Raw genomic sequence first — 21,687 nt, forward strand, 5'->3', positions numbered from 1 at the left:
ATAATAGATGTTGAATTTTAGAAGTTATTGAATTGGTTTTTATTAATGAGTTTAAGTCTTCCGCATTACTTTCTGTTGATATTAAATTGAAATGTTAAGGTTTAGATTGGTTGGTTCGCTCACATAGGAGGGTAAGTGTGGGTGCCAGTCGCGGCTCGATTTGGGTCGTGACACCTATCTTTTCACAGAACGGCCTGTAGAAGCTTCTATTGTTTGTAGATGAGATGCATAAAATGATACTTCATTCCAAAAATCGATTTTATTCCTTTCCAAATTGGAGGTGTTACAATACAACACTTGAAGTTTCAATATTTGCATTAGATACATATAACGAGTGAACTGTAAACTGATAAAAAAAAGTTAGAAGTTAGCATCCTCTTAAAATGATCTCAAAAATTATTATCTATTTACACATAAATTATGAATTACTATCACTCCTAATGTAAAAACATATTTACAAGCTTGTAGCCTCAAATCCTTTGACCAACAAGTTAGAAATTTAATTGATGTTCTGGAGTTTTTTATGATGAGACTCATACTCCACTGACCTTTTCCCTATACCATCAAGCATTTTATTCATCATAGCATGAGAGTAATCCCAAGCTCAAGATTCTTTATCTCCTTCATTAATTTTGCATCATTAGATGAAAAAACTGAATAATCACTCTCATTTTGAACCCTATGATGAAATTTTGAATAAGAATAAGAAAATGGAGGAGGCGGAGGAATAATCAACTTAAAAATTGACGTATTTTTAGAGGAGTTTATTGAGAAATTAGAGAATTTCATGTGCAAAATCAGTAGTATCATAACAATGATCATGATTCTAGTACTCGAAAACTCCATGATACAATTCACAATTATCTTTATTTATGCAAGACGCGCATTTGTAACCGAGGAAAAGGATTGACAAATTGTTGTATTTTCTTGGGTGACGTCGATGTGTTTTTCCCCTTTATGCGTAAAGGCGCAAGAGGTCCAGACGTGACTATAAAATTATAAAAATTATTTATTTATATTTTTAATACAAGTTTATACCTATGACTTATTTTATACCGTTTACTTTGAAAATGTCAATTTCCAATGGACTTTCAGATGCAAACTGGCTCATCGTTAAAGAATTCTAGCAAAAAGTCCACCGGTTCATGACAAGCAAAATGTTAAAGAATTTTGTCAGAGACATTTTCAACGAGCCAATGTTGAATATATTTCATTGTAAATTAGAGCTTCATGACCAAATATAATTGTTTACATAAACATAAAAAAGATTAAAAGAAAAATAATTGTTGCTTACAAAATAATACTAAATAAATGAAATAGGTTTGTGTTTTTTCTTTCTTTTTGATAGAAAAGGTCTATATTGCTAATTCTTCTTGATAATTTTAGTAATTGTATATTAATGTAATTATTAGGAATTAGCTTATATCTATTTTTTGTATAGTATAATTATGTTTCGATACAATTATGATATAAAATAGGTATATAAGTGAATTTGCTAGAGTAAGGATCTAAATTACATTATATCCCTAAAATTTTTCAATTTACAAAAATCCCTTAAAATAAATGTTATTAGAATACATTAAATCCAACACATTAAAACAATTCATTTACACTTTTAAAGGAAAGAGAATATAAAATTGATTGTGAGTTCACCAAATCACGCTAACCTATCTTTTCCAAATCTTAACAAATTCATTCTTATCAAAAATTAAATTTTCTTCCCTCAATTATCTTCCAAATCCGCCCACCTTCAAATCAAAATTCAAATTTTTTTTCTCTCAATTCTATTCCAAATTCGTCTGGCATCAAACAATTCAAATTTTCTTCTTTCAATTCTTAACCAAAAGTCGAAAACAATAGCCGATACATGATGAATACATTCATGAATCTGGGAAATCAAGGTGAGTTATGAACGATAGATAAGTCATGGGTTTCAAAAATATTTTTCTCTCAATTCGTCAAAGATTCTTTCAATTTTGATTCAAATTTATCAAAAATTTTGAGAAGATGCATCATAAATATTTTGATTTTGCTGAGACAATGAAGAATCTGAAAAAAAAAGATCTGATACTCAAGAATTTGGAAAAAAATATGATCCTCGATTGGAATGTACAAAATAGATAGAGCTTTATAGTTTCCTAGTAAAATAGATCTGACAACCAGAGGTATAAAATTACATATATTGTGTTGTTAATTCGTTTTTTATTTGTGTTTTTGATATGACTATACAATCGTGATACATTAGTATTTTATGTTTCTTGTATAAATTGGTATGTACTATACTCCTATTAATTAGATACATTAAGTAATTAATTTTGCATTTAAAGTGTTTGCTTAGAGATCGACATGTTACTATGTGATACATGTAGTATCAATTTATATTATTGTATTATGACCAAACATTTAGCATGATACATTACTATTTTTGTATATTGTTGTGTTTGTGAAATACTATACTTTATAAATGATACATCATACATGTAATTTGTTGTAAAAACATCAAAATATTTAAAAATGAGGGTATGTCTCAGATTATAGTTATATTTTGTACATGATATCAAGTATAAGTTTAGTTGTTTTATTGTTTGTGAGTGACACACAGAAGTAATTGTTTTATGGAATGTATCACTAATTTATTGAATGTTAACAAGTTATTGCATCATCTGAGTATTTTTATTCAGTCTATGATTCTGAAAGAGAACATTGTTTGTCTGAAAAATAAATATGCAATTGTGGAAGATTTTAAGTTGATAAGATACATTTTGCTATACAATATATTATTTTGTAGATGATAATAATGTATCAGATACAATAAGGTTGTAAAAGAATGGTGTATTTAACGATGAAATAAAGTGTATTGATAAATGTATCATTTTGTTGTTGAAAATAATGTATTTAATACAATAAGATATCAGTTTTTATCTATTTATGTATCAAGATATTTAATCTAATACACAATATTTTATAAAAATAAATGAGATACATTGAAAATTAAGTATCATCTGGAAACAAAAAACGATTGTAGCAGTGATGTATCGAATTAGTAATAACACTAACAAAGACTAATTTAAGAATCAAAATGAACGAGATACATTGTGTCTTTCACAGTGATATTCGTGTAATGACATATCCAACTTTTTTCTTCTCTTTTTTGAACATTTTTTCAATGGTAGATTTAGAACACGTACATATATAACATTGCAAATCAAATACGACTTTCTAGTTTTTGATTTATACCATTAGATTTCAAAAAATATGTAAGAATTAATTAAAATATTATTTTAAAATAAAATAATCAAATACAAAAAAAAATTTAAAAACATAATACAATTAAATAACAAAATATTTTTCCATAAATATAGTAATTTGATTGATAAGGTATATCAATCAATTGATTTTCTTTCTATTAGTTGATTTTATTATTGTTGTAATCCTTTTTCCTATTTCTTTCTTCCGCGTGATTCTCAATCAATTGGCAAAGACACCAAAAAGTAAAATATTTTTTTCTAAATATTGATTAAACGCATAATTTTTTTCTGATTCAATCAGTTTATTTATTTATTTTTATTTTTTTTTGTTTTTTATATAAATTTTTTACTTTCGTGTTTTTTATTTTGTTAATCTGAAATTTGATTTTTTAGAAATAAGGATTCTGATTTTTGAAAATTTAATTTCGTTTTTAAGATGAATTTTTTTCGAAAACTGAAGCAATTGAAATATATATACCTCTTGAATAGCTTCAAATCATTAATTTGAAAGAAAATATTTAAAATTCAAAAATAGATTAATGGAAGTAACTATGGAGAGATTTGTGGAGTGAAAAAAAGAAAGAAAATCATAGTAGAAGATTTCAAATTAATGTATCTAAAAAAAAGGAATGATGGGAGAAAAAAAGAGGATTTTTGATTTTTTAAAATTGTAGGGAAAATAAGAAAATGATGTGTAGTTAGGTAATTTAATTAGGATAAAGATCCAATCAAATATAATTAGGTCATGCTATGTTCAATGGCCTTATAGATTCATGTCATGTGTACTATATAATAATTTATGATTGACATTGATTTAAATTATATATTCATCTTAATAATAAAAACAACAAAAACGTCAATTATTTTTATTTTTTAATACTATCAAATAAATCAATTAAGTTTACCTTAGCTAATATCTTCAAGAAAAAAAATAAGATTGGCGGAACTATGTAGACTTCCCGACTTTTTTACCTATCAAACCTCGTACTTGAATTGGATTTTTTTTATATTCTACTAATTTTAAAGAATCCAACATTTTTGAAAAATGGGAATAAACATATTTTTATAATTATTTGAAAACCTCCAATTATGTTTTTTTATAAAAAATGTATTATCATGTTCTCAGTTGAATTATTATTTAGAACTCAATTATGTTTTTAAGTATGATTTATTCTTGTAGATTACTTCAGAATTTGGAGAAAACATGTGTGAAATTACTCCTGAACAAGTTTGTCGGGTAGAAATTCAGAAAGTTTACATATTTCCGTCAATCTTAATTTTTTTTCTTGAAAATATTTTCTTAGATACACATAATTTCTTTATTTGATAGTTTTAAAAAATAAAAAAGTTGACAACATTGTTGTTTTTATTATTATAATTAATAAGAATATAATTTAAATGGATCTCAATAATAAATTATTACATCTTACACATGGCATGAATCTATAAGGTCATTGAACATTCCTTGACCTAATTATACTTGATTGGATCTTTATCCATTTAGTTTGTATTATTTGATTGCCCAAAATTCGTTTACGGTTCATAAAATTCATGACAACACTAATTAAATCTATTATGTTAATAAATTTTTTTTATTCTTTATTTGAGGCAATATGATTATTATTATAATAATGATAATTTAAATATGACATATACATTATATAAGGAGACTTTATATATATANAACAGAGAGAGTAATAAAGTATATTTTTAACTAATATATTTTCTTATAGTAATTCTTTAATCTTTTACACACATATATATATATATATATATATATATATATATATATATATATAAATTCTCTGTGAAATATGACAAGGATAAAAATTAAAATTATCCAACAATAGTTTTTGATAACACTAAGAGAATGAAATTTCATTTGCCAAGAGTATTTTTTGGTTAGAAGTGTAAAATAATGCATTAGACTGAATTCTTAAGAAGTAAATTTGATAACGTAATTGGACCGGAATAATGAATTGCAGGCGTAGGTTTGTGAGGTCCGATTCCTTATGTAGCCCAATATTACAAGGCCTTTCTGAGAGATTCCAAATAGAAGAATTTCCATAAATAACCATGCTTGCTATATTACAAATATATTATGTATAGAATGCATAAGTAATGTATATATTCATTTATCCATGTATAAATATTATACCTAGGTCATTATACATAGTTTTTTTTTGAGGTAGTATATGACTTCTTTTGAGAGTTATATGAAGAATGTTCTTTTTAGAGTAACTTTCACCTATAGCAAACACAAAAATCATATTTGTATGCTAATTACGCCCCATAGCAAACTTTATATTTGATATTGCTATTTCTCTCTCTCTCTCTCTCTCTCTCTCTCTCCATATATATATATATATACATATATATATATATATATATACATATATATATATATACATATATATATATATATACATATATATATATGTATATAAAGAACCTGGCTATTTTGCTATACATATATACAAAAGAAGCTATTTCGTTATACAAATATATTTAAAAAGCAATTGCATAATCTGTTTTAGTATACATATAGAAAAGAATCAATTGTATAATATGTGTTAGTATAAAGCGAAAAAGAGAGAAAAATAAAAGAAAATAGGGCAGGGAAAATTGTATTTGTATAATCATAAGTCTATAGCGAAAATATATACATTTGTATTTGTATATACAGCTTTCTCGCTTTATACAAATGCAAACGCAATGTATACATTTGTGTTTGTGTTAGTATAAAGTGAGAAAGGCGAGTGAGAGTGGCGAGCGAGATCAGGGAGAGTGGCGAACGAGATGTGGAATAGGGGAGAGAGAACAACGAAAACGCATATATACTATTTGTTCTCCCTTTATACAAACACAAACACATTTTACACATTTGTGTTTGTATAAAAGGGAGAGAGGTGAGCGAGACTGCCCAGCGAGAACGAGAGAGGCGAGCGAGACTGCCCGTGAGAACGAGATTTAGCGAGCGAGATTCAATAGGGAGAGAGGAAAAATATCAACAAATTTCTATGGGGTATAATTAAATCAAACTATGATTATAACATTTAATTTGAATTAATACTTTGCTATTACATACAATTTTCTATAGAAAAGAATCAATTGTATAATTTGTGTTTGTATAAAGCGAAAAAGCGAGAAATGCAAAAGAAATTGGGCATGGAAAAATTGTATTTGTATAATCATAAGTCTATAGGACGAAAATATTTGCATTTGTATTTGTATATACAATTTTCTCTCACTTTATACAAATGCAAACACAATGTCTACATTTGTGTTTCTGTTTGAATAAAGTGAGAGAGGAAAGTGAGAGTGGCGAGCAAGGTCTGGGAGAGTGGCGAGCGATATATGGAAGAGGGGAGAGAGATCAACGAAAACGTATTTATATATACTATTTGTTCTCCCTTTATACAAACACAAACACGTTTTATACATTTGTGTTTGTATAAAAGTGAGAGAGGTGAGCGAGACTGCCCAGCGAGAACGAGAGTAGCGAGCGAGATTCAACAAAATAACAACATTTTTCTATGGGGTACAATTAAATCAAACTATGGTTATAACATTTAATTTGAATTAGTAGTTTGCTATAATATACAATTTTTCTATAGAAAAGAATAAATTTTATAATCTATGTTTGTATAAAGCGAGAAAGACAGAAAAACCAAAGAAAACTGGGCAGGGAAAAATTGTACTTGTATAATCACAAGTGTATAGGATGAAAATATATGCATTTGTATTTTATATACAATTTTCTCTCGCTTTATATAAATGCAAACGCAAAAGTTTGTGTTTGTGTTTGTATAAAGTGAGAGAGCGAGTCAGAGTGGAGAGAGAGATCTGTGAGAGTGGCGAGCAAGATGTGGAAGAGGGAGAGTGATCAGCGAAAAATGTATGTACACATACTATTTGTTCTCCCTTTATACAAACACAAACACATTTTATACATTTGTGTTTGTATAAAAGTGAGAGAGGCGAGCAAGACTGCCAAGTGAGAATGAGATTGGCGAGCGAGATTCGACATGGAGAGAGGAAGAATAACAACAATTTTCTATGGAGTATAATTAAATCAAACTATGGTTATAGCATTTAATTTGAATTAATAGTTATTAGATTCAGTTTTCTATAGTAAAGAAATAATTGTATGATTTGTGTTTGTATAAAGTGAGAAAGAGAGAAAGATAAAAGAATTTTGGGCAGAGAAAAATTGTATTTGTATAATCATAAGTGTATAGGATGAAAATATATGTATTTGTATTTTTATATACAATTTTCTCTCGCTTTATACAAATGCAAACACAATGTATACATTTGTATTTATGTTTGTATAAAGTGAGAATGGCGAGCGAGATCTGGGAGAGTAGTCAGCGAGATGTGGAAGAGGGGAGGGAGATAAACGAAAACATATGTATATATACTATTTTTTCACTCTTTTTACAAACACAAACACATTTTATACCTTCGTGTTTGTATAAAAGAGAGAGAGGCGAGCGAGACTGGCCAACGAGAAAGAGAGAGGCGAGCAAGACTGCCCAGGGAGAACGAGAGTGGCGAGCGAGATTAAACGGGGAGAGAGGCAAAATAGTAACAGTTTTCTATGGGGTACAATAAAATCAAACTATGGTTATAACATTTAATTTGAATTAACAATTTGTTATTATATATAATTTTCAATAGAAAAGAATCAACTTTATAATCTGTGTTTGTAGAAAGCGAGAAAGAGAGAAAGACAAAAGAGAACTGGGCAGGGAAAGATTGTACTTGTATAATCATAAATGTATAGGATGAAAATATATGCATCTGTATTTCTATATATAATTTTCTCTTGCTTTATACAAACACAAACGCAATGTATACATTTGTGATTGTATAAAGTGAGAATGGCAAGCGAGAGATCTAACAGAGGGGAGAGAGGTGAACATAAATATATGTATATATACAATTTTCTCTCATTTTATGCAAATACAAACGCATTATATACATTTGTGTTTGTATAATGGCGAGAGAGACGAACGAGTCTGCCCCGCGAGAACAAGAGTGGAGAGCAAGATTCACCAGGGAGAGAGGCAAAATAGCAATAGTTTCCTATGGGGTACAATTAAGTCAAACTACGGCTATAACATTTAATTTTAATTAATAGTTTGCTATTATATCTAATTTTCTATACAAAAGAATCAATTGTTTAATTTGTGTTTATATAGGGCAAGAAAGAGAGAAGACAACAGAAAACTGCGCAGGGGAAGATCATATTTGTATAATCATAATTCATAAGTGTATAGGACGAAAATATTTGCATTTGTATTTGTATGTACAATTTTATCTCGCTTTATAAAAACATAAATGCAATGTATATTTGTGTTTGTATAAAGTGAGAGAGGGGAGAGAAGTGGCGAGCGAGATTTAGAAGAGGCGGGAGAGTGAAAAAAAATATATGTATCTATACATTTTTCTCTGGTTTTATACAAACACCAACATTTTTGTGCTGTATAAAATTAAGAGAGGCGAGCGAGACTGCCCAATGAGAACAAGAGTAACGAGCGAGATTTAGCAGGGAGAGAGGCGAAATAGCAACAGTATACTATGGGTTACAATTAAATCAAACTATGATTATGAGATTTAATTTGAATTAATAATTTGCTATTATATACAATTTTCCTATCTTTTTCGCTCACGTAGTGAAGGATCAATAAAGAAAAGGGTACAAGCTATTTTTGTCCAAGACTCTTCGGTTTGCATATACATTTGTGGTTTATTACTGTTTTTCCCTTTACTATAAACAATAACATGTAAATATTCACTAAGTGAGGTATGAGGAGGGTACACAGGTCTTACTACTATATCGAGGAAGTAGAGAAACTGTTTTTGAGACTCTCACCTCAAATGCATCGAACTCAAGTAAAAGAAGAAGAAAAAAATGAAGAAGGTATAACAGTTAATAAGAAAAGCAGTATAAAGTCTAAAAGAAAAAAATAAAAAATAAAAAAATAGTATGATAATCGAGAAAACAATTCACAGTATACAACAAGAAATCTAAAGGTAGATATGACTAGTACTACGACATACACTAACAAGCCTAAAACTATACACAGTAAGAAAACACTTCACCCCTATTAATTTTCTATCTTAATACGCGACCTCCACTCTTTATCTAGAGTCATGTCCTTAATAATCTGAAGTGCACCATGTGTTATCTAATAACCTCTCCAATCTCCAATTCGTATTTGGTATATAACAGAAATAACCATTTTTTATTCTACCATGTTTAAAGTGAGTGTATCATGTTTAGCACCTTCAACACATACGATTGAACCAGTTGATACATCAAAACTTTCAATATCGCCAACATCCTTATCAATTGTATCAATACAAAGGGATACGTTCCCAATCAAATCTCGCGTTTCTTCACCTCTACGTACAATCTTGCTTCCATATCAGTCCTTATACTACTTGGAGAGGATTTTCCTTCTACAATGTATCTTATTTCAAATTTTTTTCTTGACTCATCAAAATCCAACTCAGCTGCAATTGTTGAAAGTAGATTCATAAATGAAACATGTTCATCAACCAATATCCCACTCTTGTATCTTTCATATTTAATCTCACTCTCCCAAACTCAAGAATTCCTCAAAAAATTGATATATTCATTAACTATCCGATTAAACTCAGAACAACAAGATTCTCTGTCGAAGTTCTCTTTGTTGAAACAGAGAAGAAGATGAACACGATGTGAATCTTTCAATTTTGACTTGATTTGTTGGAAAAAAGAAGAAGATGAAGATTGGGAATCACGTTAGCGAAATTGATTGGCATGATTTAAGGGATTCAGTTTTTAATTTTTCGTTTTTATATTCCGACTTTAATTAATAATGTATCTGCTCCATCTTTTTTTTAATGTATCAGTCCCTATTATTATTGTATTCGTTTTTTATATTCTTGAGGGTTTTTTTACTTTAAAAACTTATAAGGTACAAATGATCATTTTTCCCTAAAAGTTTGTTATTTTCGTCCTTTGCCCTTAAATGATACTCTCTCTGTCCACTATTGCTTCTCAGGTATACTAAAAATTGTTGTCTCAAAATTATTTGTTAATTTGAACAATCAAGAAATGATTAGTCACTTTTTTTCATGATTAGTCACTTTTTCTAGTTCTGTCCTCATAATTACCTTACTAATGATTTCAAAAAGTAGTTATTTTAAAGTTGCAAAACTTTAATGTGAAAAAGGTATTTTTACAGTTCTCAAAAAGTACAAACCATTTTAATAATGATTGATAGTAGGTCTATATTAATCAAATAACACCTTATATCAATTTTTTCTTAAGAGTTGTGCATGATTTATACTGGCAAACAATAGTGGATAGAGGGAGTATTAGGAATTTTTTTTAAAAAAGGAGAGAAACAATTTATATTGGGTCGTGTAGGAAGGGAGGACTCTCAAATCGGTCCGAATGGCAATTGGATGATTATTCCTTGTAACCCTCAACTACAACCACCACCACACAATCAGTGTTATGGTACTACCTCTTTTGGACTTGAAAATTCTTCGAATCCACAAAAAATTCCTCCAAAAGAATATGTCAACATTTGAGTTGTTTCCTCCTCCTTCTCCTTTTCCTCCCTCATCTTTCCAATCTCATTTAAAATTTGATACTAGGGCACATAATGAAAGTGATATTTTACTTTTTTCCGCTAACCACACAAAGTTTATCTAGTAGAGGAAGAATCTTGAGCTGAGGAGTACTTCCCATGCTAAGATGAATAAAATTCACGATGATAATGGGGAAAGGTTTATGGTGTATGAGATACGTGATTAAGAATTTCCAAATTATATCTATTGAGTTTCTTGTCACTCCACGAGCCTACACCCTGGGCGGAACTGACACTCCGTGACCATTGTTGTCCTCGAGCAAACCCTTGGCCTGGATTACTTAACTCAGCGGAAGACAACAATCACACTTATAAGGATAAAAGAAATTAACTGAACTGATTAGTAATACTATCTGGAATGTTTTAAAAGTTTTCAATATTTAGTTTGGCAAAAATGGCAACACGTGTCTTCAACATAAGAATGAAAAGGTAAAGATTACAGAGAATATATCTATCTATGAAGCCTCTAAACTGACTGAATGAATGTTAGGAACAACATCACAACGTTCTTTTGAACTAACTAAAAAGCAATAAAAATGTCCTCCGAAAAATAAGGAGGCTCACCAACAGACTCTGGGATGCTCAACTGGATCAACGGTGCACTGGATGTCGATCCTCGTTACCTGTGTCTGAATCATAATACGATGCATGCCAACTGACATTACTTCATTGAATGTACGAGATGCGAGTTGGAATGCTAAAGGATACTTAAGCTTGAAAATGAGTAAGAAAGAAAACTTACCTTGGCTCTGTTCAACTCATGATTTACTAATTTTTATTCTATATATGTTGTTTAAAAGTAAATGCAACATAAAGAAAAATTGACTGAAACATGTTGTAGACTCTGAATGTGTACAAGTATACAAATAATGGCTGAAATGTACCTGAAAATATAATATAACTGGTGTATATGAAGATACAATACTTCTGTTGGAGCTTCTCTAACAGACAATCATCACTTAAGAGCTATATGATGGTACAGTGTTACTCGTTCCATGCGTTCATCCAAAAATTATGACACCTTTATACCCATGATGACTACATGGTTTACATGGAGACTTGAGTTACTATGAACTCGCATCCCCACATCAGTGCTCAATAGTACTCCTAAGAATATATACTGGATCTTATGTTATTAAAACATACTAATTCTATGATTTGAGATTAGTTCTCTAAACTTAGCTTTAAAAATCTCTCTTGGATATCATAGATTCCCTGCTTGTTTCATTTCATAAAAACTATTACTTCTGTCTTAAAACTAGCCGAAAGGCTCTTTACTTGTTAAATGTGAAAACATTTGTAACTCTTAGGGATTACTTAGTACCCTTATTACTTTTGAGAATGAACTCAACTCTTTACTCTCACTTAACTTGTAATTTGAGTCTTTAAACAAAGTTAAAACGGTTTGTTGAACACTCTTGGAAAGTTTAAGAACTCACTTTGACTTGCTTCTTGATTTTTAGACTTGACTCTTAGCTTCTTTGACTTTGATATTAATTTTCCTTGAATTGGATTATGGATTAAAGGATCATGATCTCATGTTTATGGATGATTTCATGATGTTTAGATGTACTTTTTTAGAGTGTTGGAATCAACAGGGAATGATAGGTACATCACTTAGGAAGTAGTACTAAAAGATGGGGGAGAAATGGGAACTCCATCTGACCTTGGCGCTCTAAGAGGCGCGGGGCACCATAGCCTAACGGACACTGTCCTCAGGCGCTCTGGCTAGTGCGGCGCACCAAAGCCTGACGAACAGAGTTTGTCCTAAGAGACTCTAGTAGGCGTGGCGCCCTAGGGCTTGTCAGACGGGTTTTTCTTCTTTGATTTCAAACTCTAAACCTCCCAAATTTCCATGGATATTTTCTCAAATACTTAGGTTCCCTAGTATACTTAATACTCAATAGTTTAGACTCGTAAAACAGTCCGGAAACATGAATCAAAACCACTAAAGGTACATTAAAACTCTACCAACAAGGATTTAACAATTGTTCATCAAGAACTTCAAGATATATAATTCAATCAATAGAAAACGTGCTGAATTAAACATGTTGGTGTGTGGGTGAACGAACCCAACACAAAAAGATTTCACATACCTTTATAGGGATGACCCCCGACGAATTCCACTAGAATCTCTTGGCGTTCTTGGTGAAATCTTGCTCTTTTCTCCCTTTTCCTTCTTCTCTTCTATTTTATCCCAAACCCTAAGCGTAAAATTATCAATCTGAACCAAAACTTGGTTTTACCCCTATTAAACATTTAAAACATATTAGGAAATAGTAGGATAAAAAGACCGCTTTACCCTTACTAAAATCTGGATCGGACTTTCCTCAGTCCAACATCCCAACTTCCAAAAGGCATATATCCCTTATACAACGTTTAAAATGCGCAAACTCGGTTCCGTTGAAAATATATTCCAAGAGATTTCCAATCATATAAAGAACTCACACTAAATCTTCCTGAGCTGGGAGTTATAGCCGTTTGAAAATGACCAAAAACTCACTTTTACACTTAGAAATTTTTTCAGATTTCCCTATTTATTTCCAAAAATGATTATTCTTGGTTTCTTAGCTTATTTTTAATTATTTCAAGTTACGAGATGTTACAATATCTCCCCATTGGAATATTTGTCCTCAAATGAGAACTTTTCACTAAGCTAGGGTAGTAACATCATTTTCAGCACTCAAGCAACAAACACAAGTAATATATCTTTACACATAGTCTTATTAAGTGGTAAGAAGTGAACTAGTACCTTGATTCTCATTCTTTCTGGAAAGAAAGAGATGTAGATATCTCTTTTTCATATCCTCCTTATCTTCCCAAGTCGCTTCTTTAACGAATTGGTTCCTCCGAAGGACCTTAACTGATGCAACTTCCTTTGTTCTCAACTTTCGAACTTGACGATCAAACATCTAAACCGAAATTTTCTCATAGGATAAGTTATCCTTAATCCCAATATTCTAAGTTGGTACAATGAATGAAGGATCACCCAAACATTTCTTCAACATAGAATCATGGAATATCGGATGAACCGCCGCTAATTCTTGGGGTAGCTCCAACACATAATCCACATTGCCCTCTCTCTTGGAGATCTTGTAAGGTCCAATATATCGGAGGCTAAGTTTCCCCCTCTTACCAAACGTTATAACGCCCAGATATACCCAATCATTTACCTCTAACGCCCTCCTCCTTACATCTGTGTATGACTTTTGGCGACACTGTGCCGTTTTCAATCTCTGTTGAATCACCTTCACCTTCTCCATAGCCTGGTGAACTATATCTGGTCCTATCAACCCTGCTTCACCAACTTCGAACCACCCAATAGGAGATCTACATCTTCTCCCATAAAGAGCTTCATATGGAGTCATTTGGATGCTCGAATAGTAACTGTTGTTTTAAGCAAACTCAATAAGAGGTATGTGATCATCTCAATTTCCTTTGAAATCGATCACACAATCTCTCAAAATATCCTCCAAAGTCTGGATAGTACGTTCTGCTTGTCCATCCGTCTGAGGATGAAAAGCAGTACCTAGGTTCACCTTTGAACCCAAACCTTTCTGGAAAGATTTCCATAATTGTGTAGTAAATTGTGCACCTCTATATGAAATAATAGAGATCGGAACTCCATAAAGTCTTACCACTTCTTAAAGGTACAACTTATCATAATCCTCAATCGAATAGGTAGTCTTTACCGGCAAGAAATGGGCTAACTATGTCATTCTATCGACAATTACCCAAATAGAATCATGTTTCCTGCGAGATCTTGGAAAGCCTATGATACAGTCCGTATTGATCATCTCCCACTTCAATTCCGGAAGTTCTATATTATGAGCCTATGATACAGTCCATATTGATCATCTCCCACTTCAATTGCGTAAGTTCTATATTATGAGCCATACCTCCTGGCCTTTGGTGTTCTATTTTACTTGTTGGCAATTCAGACACTTGGCAACAAACTCAGCAATATCTTTCTTCATGTCTTCCCACCAATATACTTCTCTCAAATTGCGGTACATACTGATGAATGGAATATATGGAGCTATGAGCTTCCTCTAGGATCTTCTCTTGGAGTCCATCCACCCTAGGTACACACAATATACCTTGGTACTTCAACACACCATCTCCCCCTTGTTCAAAATCCAATACACTTTGGTTATGGACACTTGCCTTCAAATCAAGCAAAATGGGGTCTTGATCTTGCTTCTCTTTCACCTCTGACACTAATGATGACTCAGCCCCATTGATCACCACTATTCCTCCTTCTGTGGAATCCATAAGTCTGACTTCCAAACGTGCCAGTCCGTGCACATCTTTAGCTAACTCCCTCTTTTCTTCTTCAACATGGGCGGTACTAACCATGGACAACCTGCTCAAGGCATCAGCAACCACATTATCCTTACCTAGTGGTAAAGAATACTGATTTTATAACCCTAAAGTAATTCTAACCACCTCCATCGTCTCAGATTTAACTCTTTTTGAGTGAACACATATTGGAGGCTCTTGTAATCAGTGAATATGTCAACATGAACACCATACAAGTAGTGACGCCATATCTTTAAAGCAAAGAGTACTACAGCCGATTCCAAGTCATGAGTTGGATATTTCATCTTATGAACCTTCAACTATCTGGAGGAATAAGCTATAATCTTGTAATTCTGCATCAACGCACAACCCAATCCAACTCTTGATGCATCACAACACACCACAAAACCATGAGTACTCTATGGTAAGGTCAAAATCGGAGCGGTAGTCAATCTCTTTTTTAACTCTTGAAAGCTTTTGTCACAATCTTCAGACCATTGAAACTTGGCTGTCTTCTGAGTTAGCTTTGTAAAAGGAGACGAGATAGATGAAAACACCTTCAAAAAATCTCCTATAATAACCAGCCAAACCCAAGAAACTCCTTATATTCATTGGAGATATGGGTCTAGGCCAACTCTGAACTTCTTCTATCTTTTGAGTGTCAACTCTAATCCCATCACCAGAAATAATGTGACCCAAGAATGCAACAAATTTAAGCCAAAACTCACACTTGCATAACTTGGCATATAATTCTTTATCTCTCAAATTCTGAAGATTTATCCTGAGATGACAATCATGATCTTCTTCACTCCTTGAGTAATCCAGTATGTCATCAATGAAGACGATGACAAACATATCAAAATAAGGCTTGAGACTATGTTCATAAAATTCATGAATGTTGCAGGTGCATTTGTCATTCAAAAGGACATAACTAAAAAATCATAATGCACATACTGGTTCTAAAAGTTTTCTTTGGAATGTCACATTCCCTCACTTTCAACTGATGGTAGCCTGATCTGAGATCAATTTTTGAGAAGCAAGAAGCACCCTGAAGTTGGTTGAAAAGATCATCTATCCTTGGAAGAGGATATTTATTCTTGATGGTCACCTTATTCAATTGGCGGTAGTCTAAACACATCCTGAGGGAACCATTATTTTTCCTTACAATAAAGATTGGAGCACCCCAAGGTGAGACACTTGGTCGAATGAAACCTTTATCTAACAAATATTTCAGTTGTTCTTTCAACTCTTTTAACTCTGTTTGTTCCATTCTATGTGGCGGAATAAAAATTGGAAGAGTATCTGGAATAACGTCTATGCTGAAGTCTATTTCTCTTTCAGGAGGGACATTGGGTAGATCATCAGGAAAGACTTCTGAAAGTTCACTTACTATAGGAACTAACTGAAGGGAAGGTACCTCAGCACTTGGGTCATTAAATCGGACTAAGTGATAGATACACCCCTTAGAAACTAACTTCCCCGCCTTAAGGTACGAAATGAAACGATCCTTAGGCACTGTTGAACTACTGCTCCACTCTATAATTGGCATATTAGAAATTTGAAACTTGAAAACTCGAGTTCTACAATCTATTGACGCATAATAGGCATGAAGTTAGTACATACCCAGAATGAAATCAAAATCTACCATGTCTAACTGTACTAGGTCAGCCATGGTGTTCTTGTGATTGATGGAGATTTGACAATCACAATAGAATCTTTCCGCTAGAATAGACTCCACAACGGGTGTAGAAACACGGAAGGGTTCACAAAGATTTTCAAGAAGAATCTCAAACTGATTTGCAACATAAGGAGTTACAAAAGATAAACTTACTCCTCAGTCTAACAAAGCATAAACATCATACGTAAATACTTTCATCATACTCGTGACAACATCTGGAGAGTTCTCTTGCTCTTGGCGGCTAGTGATTACATAAAGACAGTTTAACCTTTTCCAAGTACCAGAAGTGGCTCCTTTAGGTGCACTTCTATCTGGTGGAGCAACTAATGAAGATTGAGCTCTATTGCCCTCATTACCACCATCTAACTTACTCTTGGTACATTCTTTCATGGAATGACCGGTATGACCGCACTTGAAACAATCTGCGGAGCCTTCTCGATATATGCCATAGTGATTTCTAGCACAATAAGCGCAAGCAGGAGGCTTGCTACCTCCTTGCACCACACTACCCTGTGAATATGTAGGCCTATCTCGGGAGTTCTGACCATGATACTCAACTTTGTTTCTGGGTGCAGGTGCACTAGAAGATGATTGTGCATGCCCCTTCTGTTTCTGAAATTGTGGCTAATTTGAACCATCTTTCTGTTGCCCAAACTCATTCACAATCTTGGCTTTTTTATTTTTGTACTCTCCTCTATCTATAAGCTTCTCTTCCTCTACCTGCTGCACATAGACCATAAACCTTGAAATATCCATATCCCAATAAGCATTGCAGCCCGACCCTCTTTGCTTGAAGAACAACCCAAGCCAGCAACGAACAAACTCATCCTACTCCTCATGTCCTTAACCATCTCCGGAGCATAATAAGATAGTTGGGTGAATTTTAACCCATACTCATGCAAATTGGAGTGAGTCTTGCTCAAGGGTGAGGAACTCACGTACCTTGGCCTCTTTCAGTTCTCAGGGAAAGAAATGCCCCAAGAAAGCTTCTTGAAAACAAGCCCAATTCGGATCTGGTGCATTCTAATCTCTGCCCTCCTTTCACTGGTCGTACCAAAGTCATAGACACATTCTTGAGTTGGTATGCAGCCAGTTCAAATCTCTCAATACCAACAACATGCATCACATCGAACACCTTCTTCAACTCTTCCACAATGTTTTTCAGATCCTCAGTAGTGCTCAAAGCACTGAAGCTTTGGGGATTCATCCTCAATAATTCCCGAATCATCGAAGTATCAGCCCTTTCTTGTGAAGCTCCTCCTTGTTTCCCGATTTGATTGGTCACAACTTGACTCAACATTCAAATAGCCTCACAGAACTCAGCATTAGTAACCTCCCTTGAGGTTGTACTTTCGGAGCATTGGGTAACTCTACTTCTTGAGCTTCCATATTTCTCCTAGCTTGTCGACCTCATTTTACTCTTCATGGAGGCATGGTTATCTAAAACACGCGCAATCACAAATTAAAGAGAGACTTTTAGAGATAAACTCTTACGCACGAAAAGGCATGAAAAAAGTGAGAAATTTCCTAAATATTGTAGCCTCCTAATCATAGATATGGCGCGCCTCACACCGATGACTAAGACCCTACAGACACGGCTTCATAGACTTCCTAGGATCTTGAACTCTATGCTATGATACCAAGTTTGTCACGCCCCGAGCCTACACCCTAGGCCGGCTAGACACTCAGTGACCATTGCTGGCTCGAGCGAACCCTTGTCCTGGCTTACTTAACTAAGGGGAACAAAACAATCACACTTATAAGGATAAAAGAACTTAACTGAATTGATTAGTAATACTATCTGGAATGTTTTAAAAGTTTGAACATTTAGTTTGGCCAAAATGGCAACACATGTCTTTAACATAAGAATTAAAATGTAAAGACTATTAAAATGTTAACTGTCTATAAAGCCTCTAACTTCACTTATATGAATGTTGGACAAACATCATTACATTCTATTGAACAAACTAGAAAGCAATAAAAATGTCCTCCGAAAAACAAGGAAGCTCACCAATGAAATCTAGGATGCTCAACTAGATCAACGATGCGCTGGATATCGATCTTCGTTACCTCTGTCTACATCATATAATGATGCAGGACAATTGGCATTATTACATTGAATGTACGAGTATGCGAGCTGCATTGCTAAACAACACTTAAGCTTGAGAAGGAGTATGAAAAAACACTTACCTTAGCTCTGTTCAACTCATGATTTACTAACTATTATTCAGTATATGTAGTTTAAAAGTAAATGCAATATAAAGAAAAACAGACTGAAACATGTTGTAAACTATGAATGTAAACAAATATACAAATAATAGCTGAGATATATGCAAAAATACAATATAACTGGTGTATATGAAAATACAATATTTCTGTGAGAGCTTCTCTAAGACAATTATCACTTAAGAAATATAGTGATGATACATCGTTCGCCCACGCTGCCCGACCATCCTAACCTTGCCAGAGTATAGGACATGAACTCCCTAATGGATCCACTAGTATACTATGAAAAGGGTTCATCTCAAAAGTATGACCTTTTTCTACCCATGATAGCTACATCATTTACATGGAGACTTGAGTTACTATGAACTCGCATCCCCATATCGGTGCTCAATAGTACTCCTAAGAATATATACTAGATCTTATGTTTTTAAAACATAGTGATTCTGTTATTTGAGATTAGTGCTCAAAACTTACCTTTAAAAAGATCTCTTGGAAATCATAGTTTCCATGCTTGTTTCATTTCATAAAAACTATTACTTCTGTCTTATAACTAGCCTGAAGGCTCTTTCCTTCTTAAATGTGAAAACATTTATAACTCTTAGGGATTACTTAGTCCCCTTATAACTTTTGAGAATGAACTCAACTCTTTGCTCTCGCTTAACTTGTAACTTGAGTCTTTAAACAAAGTTAAAAAGGTTTTTTGACGAGTCTTGGAAACATTAACAACTCATGTTGACTTGCTTCTTGATTTTTGGACTTGACTCTTAGCTTCTTTGACTTTGATCTTAACTTTACTTGAATTGGATTATGGATCAAGGGATCATGATCTCATGTTTATGGACGATTTCATGATGTTTAGATGTACTTTAGAGTGTTCGAATCAACTAGGAATGATTGGTAAATCACTTAGGAACTAGTACTAAAAGATAGGGGGAAATGGGAACTCCAGGTGACCCTGGCGCTCTGAGAGGCGCGGGGTGCCATAGCCTGACGGAAAGACACTGTCCTCAGGCACTCTGGCTGGCGTGGCGCGCCAGAGCCTGACGGACAGAGTCTGTCCTGAAGGGCTCTGGTAGACGCACGCTCTAGGTCTTGTCAGACGGGTTTTTTGACTTTTCTTCTATGATTTTCAACTTTAAACCTCCCAAATTTCCATGGATCTACCCCCAAACACTTAGGATCCGTAATATACTCAATATTTAATAGCTTAGACTCGTAAAACAGTCCGGAAACATGAATCAAAACCACTAAAGGTACATTACAACTCTACCAACAAGGATTCAACAATTGTTAATGAAAAACTTCAAGATTTATCATTCAATCAATAGAAAACTTGCTGAATTAAACATGTCGGTGTTTGGGTGAATGAACCCAACACAGAAAGATCTCACATATCTCGATAGGGATCATCCCCGAAGAATTCCACTAAAATCTCTTGGCGTTCTTGGTGAAATCTTGTTCTTTTCTCCCTTCTCCTTCTTCTCTTGTCTTTTCTCCCAAAACCTAAGCGTAAAAAGTATTTTCTAATCTTAACAAAAACTTGGTTTACCCCTATTAATCCTTTAAAACAAATTAGGAAATAGTAGGGTAAAAAGACTATTTTACCCTTACTAAAATCCGGATTAGACTTTCCTCAGTCCAACAGCCCAACTTCCATCGAAAATTTTCAAACTAGGTGTTGTTGGAAAGATCTTCCTATGGGAGTTCCAATCATATAAAGAACTCACACTAACTCCTCCTGAGCTGGGAGTTGTTGCCGTTTGAAAATTTCCAAAAACTCACTTTTACACTTAAGAAATTATCTAGATTCCCTATTTATTTCAAAAACTGATTATTCTTGGTTTCTTAACTTGTTCTTAGTAATTTCAAGTTACGAGATGTTACATTTCAGACTTGTTAGTTGAAGAATTTGAGGGCCCAAGCTTGTAAATATTTTATGCATGATATATGATAGTAATTTGTTTTAATTTTTATGTATAAATAGATGATTAATTTGAGATCATTTTAAAAAAACTTATAAACTTTTAACTCTTTATATAAATTATCATTTCTGTCTTTGTGTGTATCTGACATCTATATTGATATTTAAAGTGTGGTTTATATGCCATTTTTTTTCTTTACTTTGTATTATTCGCAGAATTTTTTTACAAGATTATATGGTCTGCAATATTTTCTCTCGGTTTCATGGATCACTCACACACATGTATAGGGATGTTAACGGGGCGGAGTTTATGTAGGGACGGGTGTATTTAAGGTTATGCGGGGTCAGACAGTTTTAAGGTTGTGCATGATGGAGGCATATACGGGGCAAGTTGAAGTAAGATTTTTTAAAACTAATGCGGGGCAGGATGAATTGCAGGTCTATGCAGTGCGGGTTAAAACTTAATTCTAGCTTCTTGCATGTTATAATAGTAAGAGAACACCCTTCATGGATAAGAATATATCGAACAAATTTATAAGAAGGAAAAATCATATCAAATTTTATTACATACATACATACATACATACATACATACATACATATACATATATATACACACACACACACATATATATATAAATATATATATATATATATATA

General features: G+C 32.9%; 1 protein-coding gene across 1 annotated transcript; it reads right to left on the reverse strand.

Annotated features, from left to right (window-relative positions):
• Positions 1-17,036: 17,036 nt before the first annotated feature.
• Positions 17,037-18,180, reverse strand: LOC114077200. Its single transcript, XM_027916880.1, has 2 exons — positions 18,016-18,180; positions 17,037-17,492 (listed from the first exon to the last, which is right to left on the reverse strand). Exons 1-2 carry the CDS (start codon positions 18,178-18,180, stop codon positions 17,037-17,039), a joined length of 621 nt encoding a protein of 206 aa, XP_027772681.1.
• Between the last annotated feature and the right edge of the window lie 3,507 nt (positions 18,181-21,687).

The sequence above is a fragment of the Solanum pennellii genome, chromosome 5 (genome assembly GCF_001406875.1).
Source record: "Solanum pennellii chromosome 5, SPENNV200".
NCBI lineage: Eukaryota > Viridiplantae > Streptophyta > Magnoliopsida > Solanales > Solanaceae > Solanum > Solanum pennellii.

Excerpts from the sequence above, each read along its gene's own strand:
- LOC114077200 (XM_027916880.1), bottom strand. The coding sequence starts at position 18,180 with ATGTTGAGTCAAGTTGTGACCAATCAAATCGGGAAACAAGGAGGAGCT. Across the intron at positions 17,493-18,015 it reads TTGTGGAAGAGTTGAAGAAG|AAACAGAAGGGGCATGCACA; the intron begins GTGTTCGATGTG and ends CCACAATTTCAG.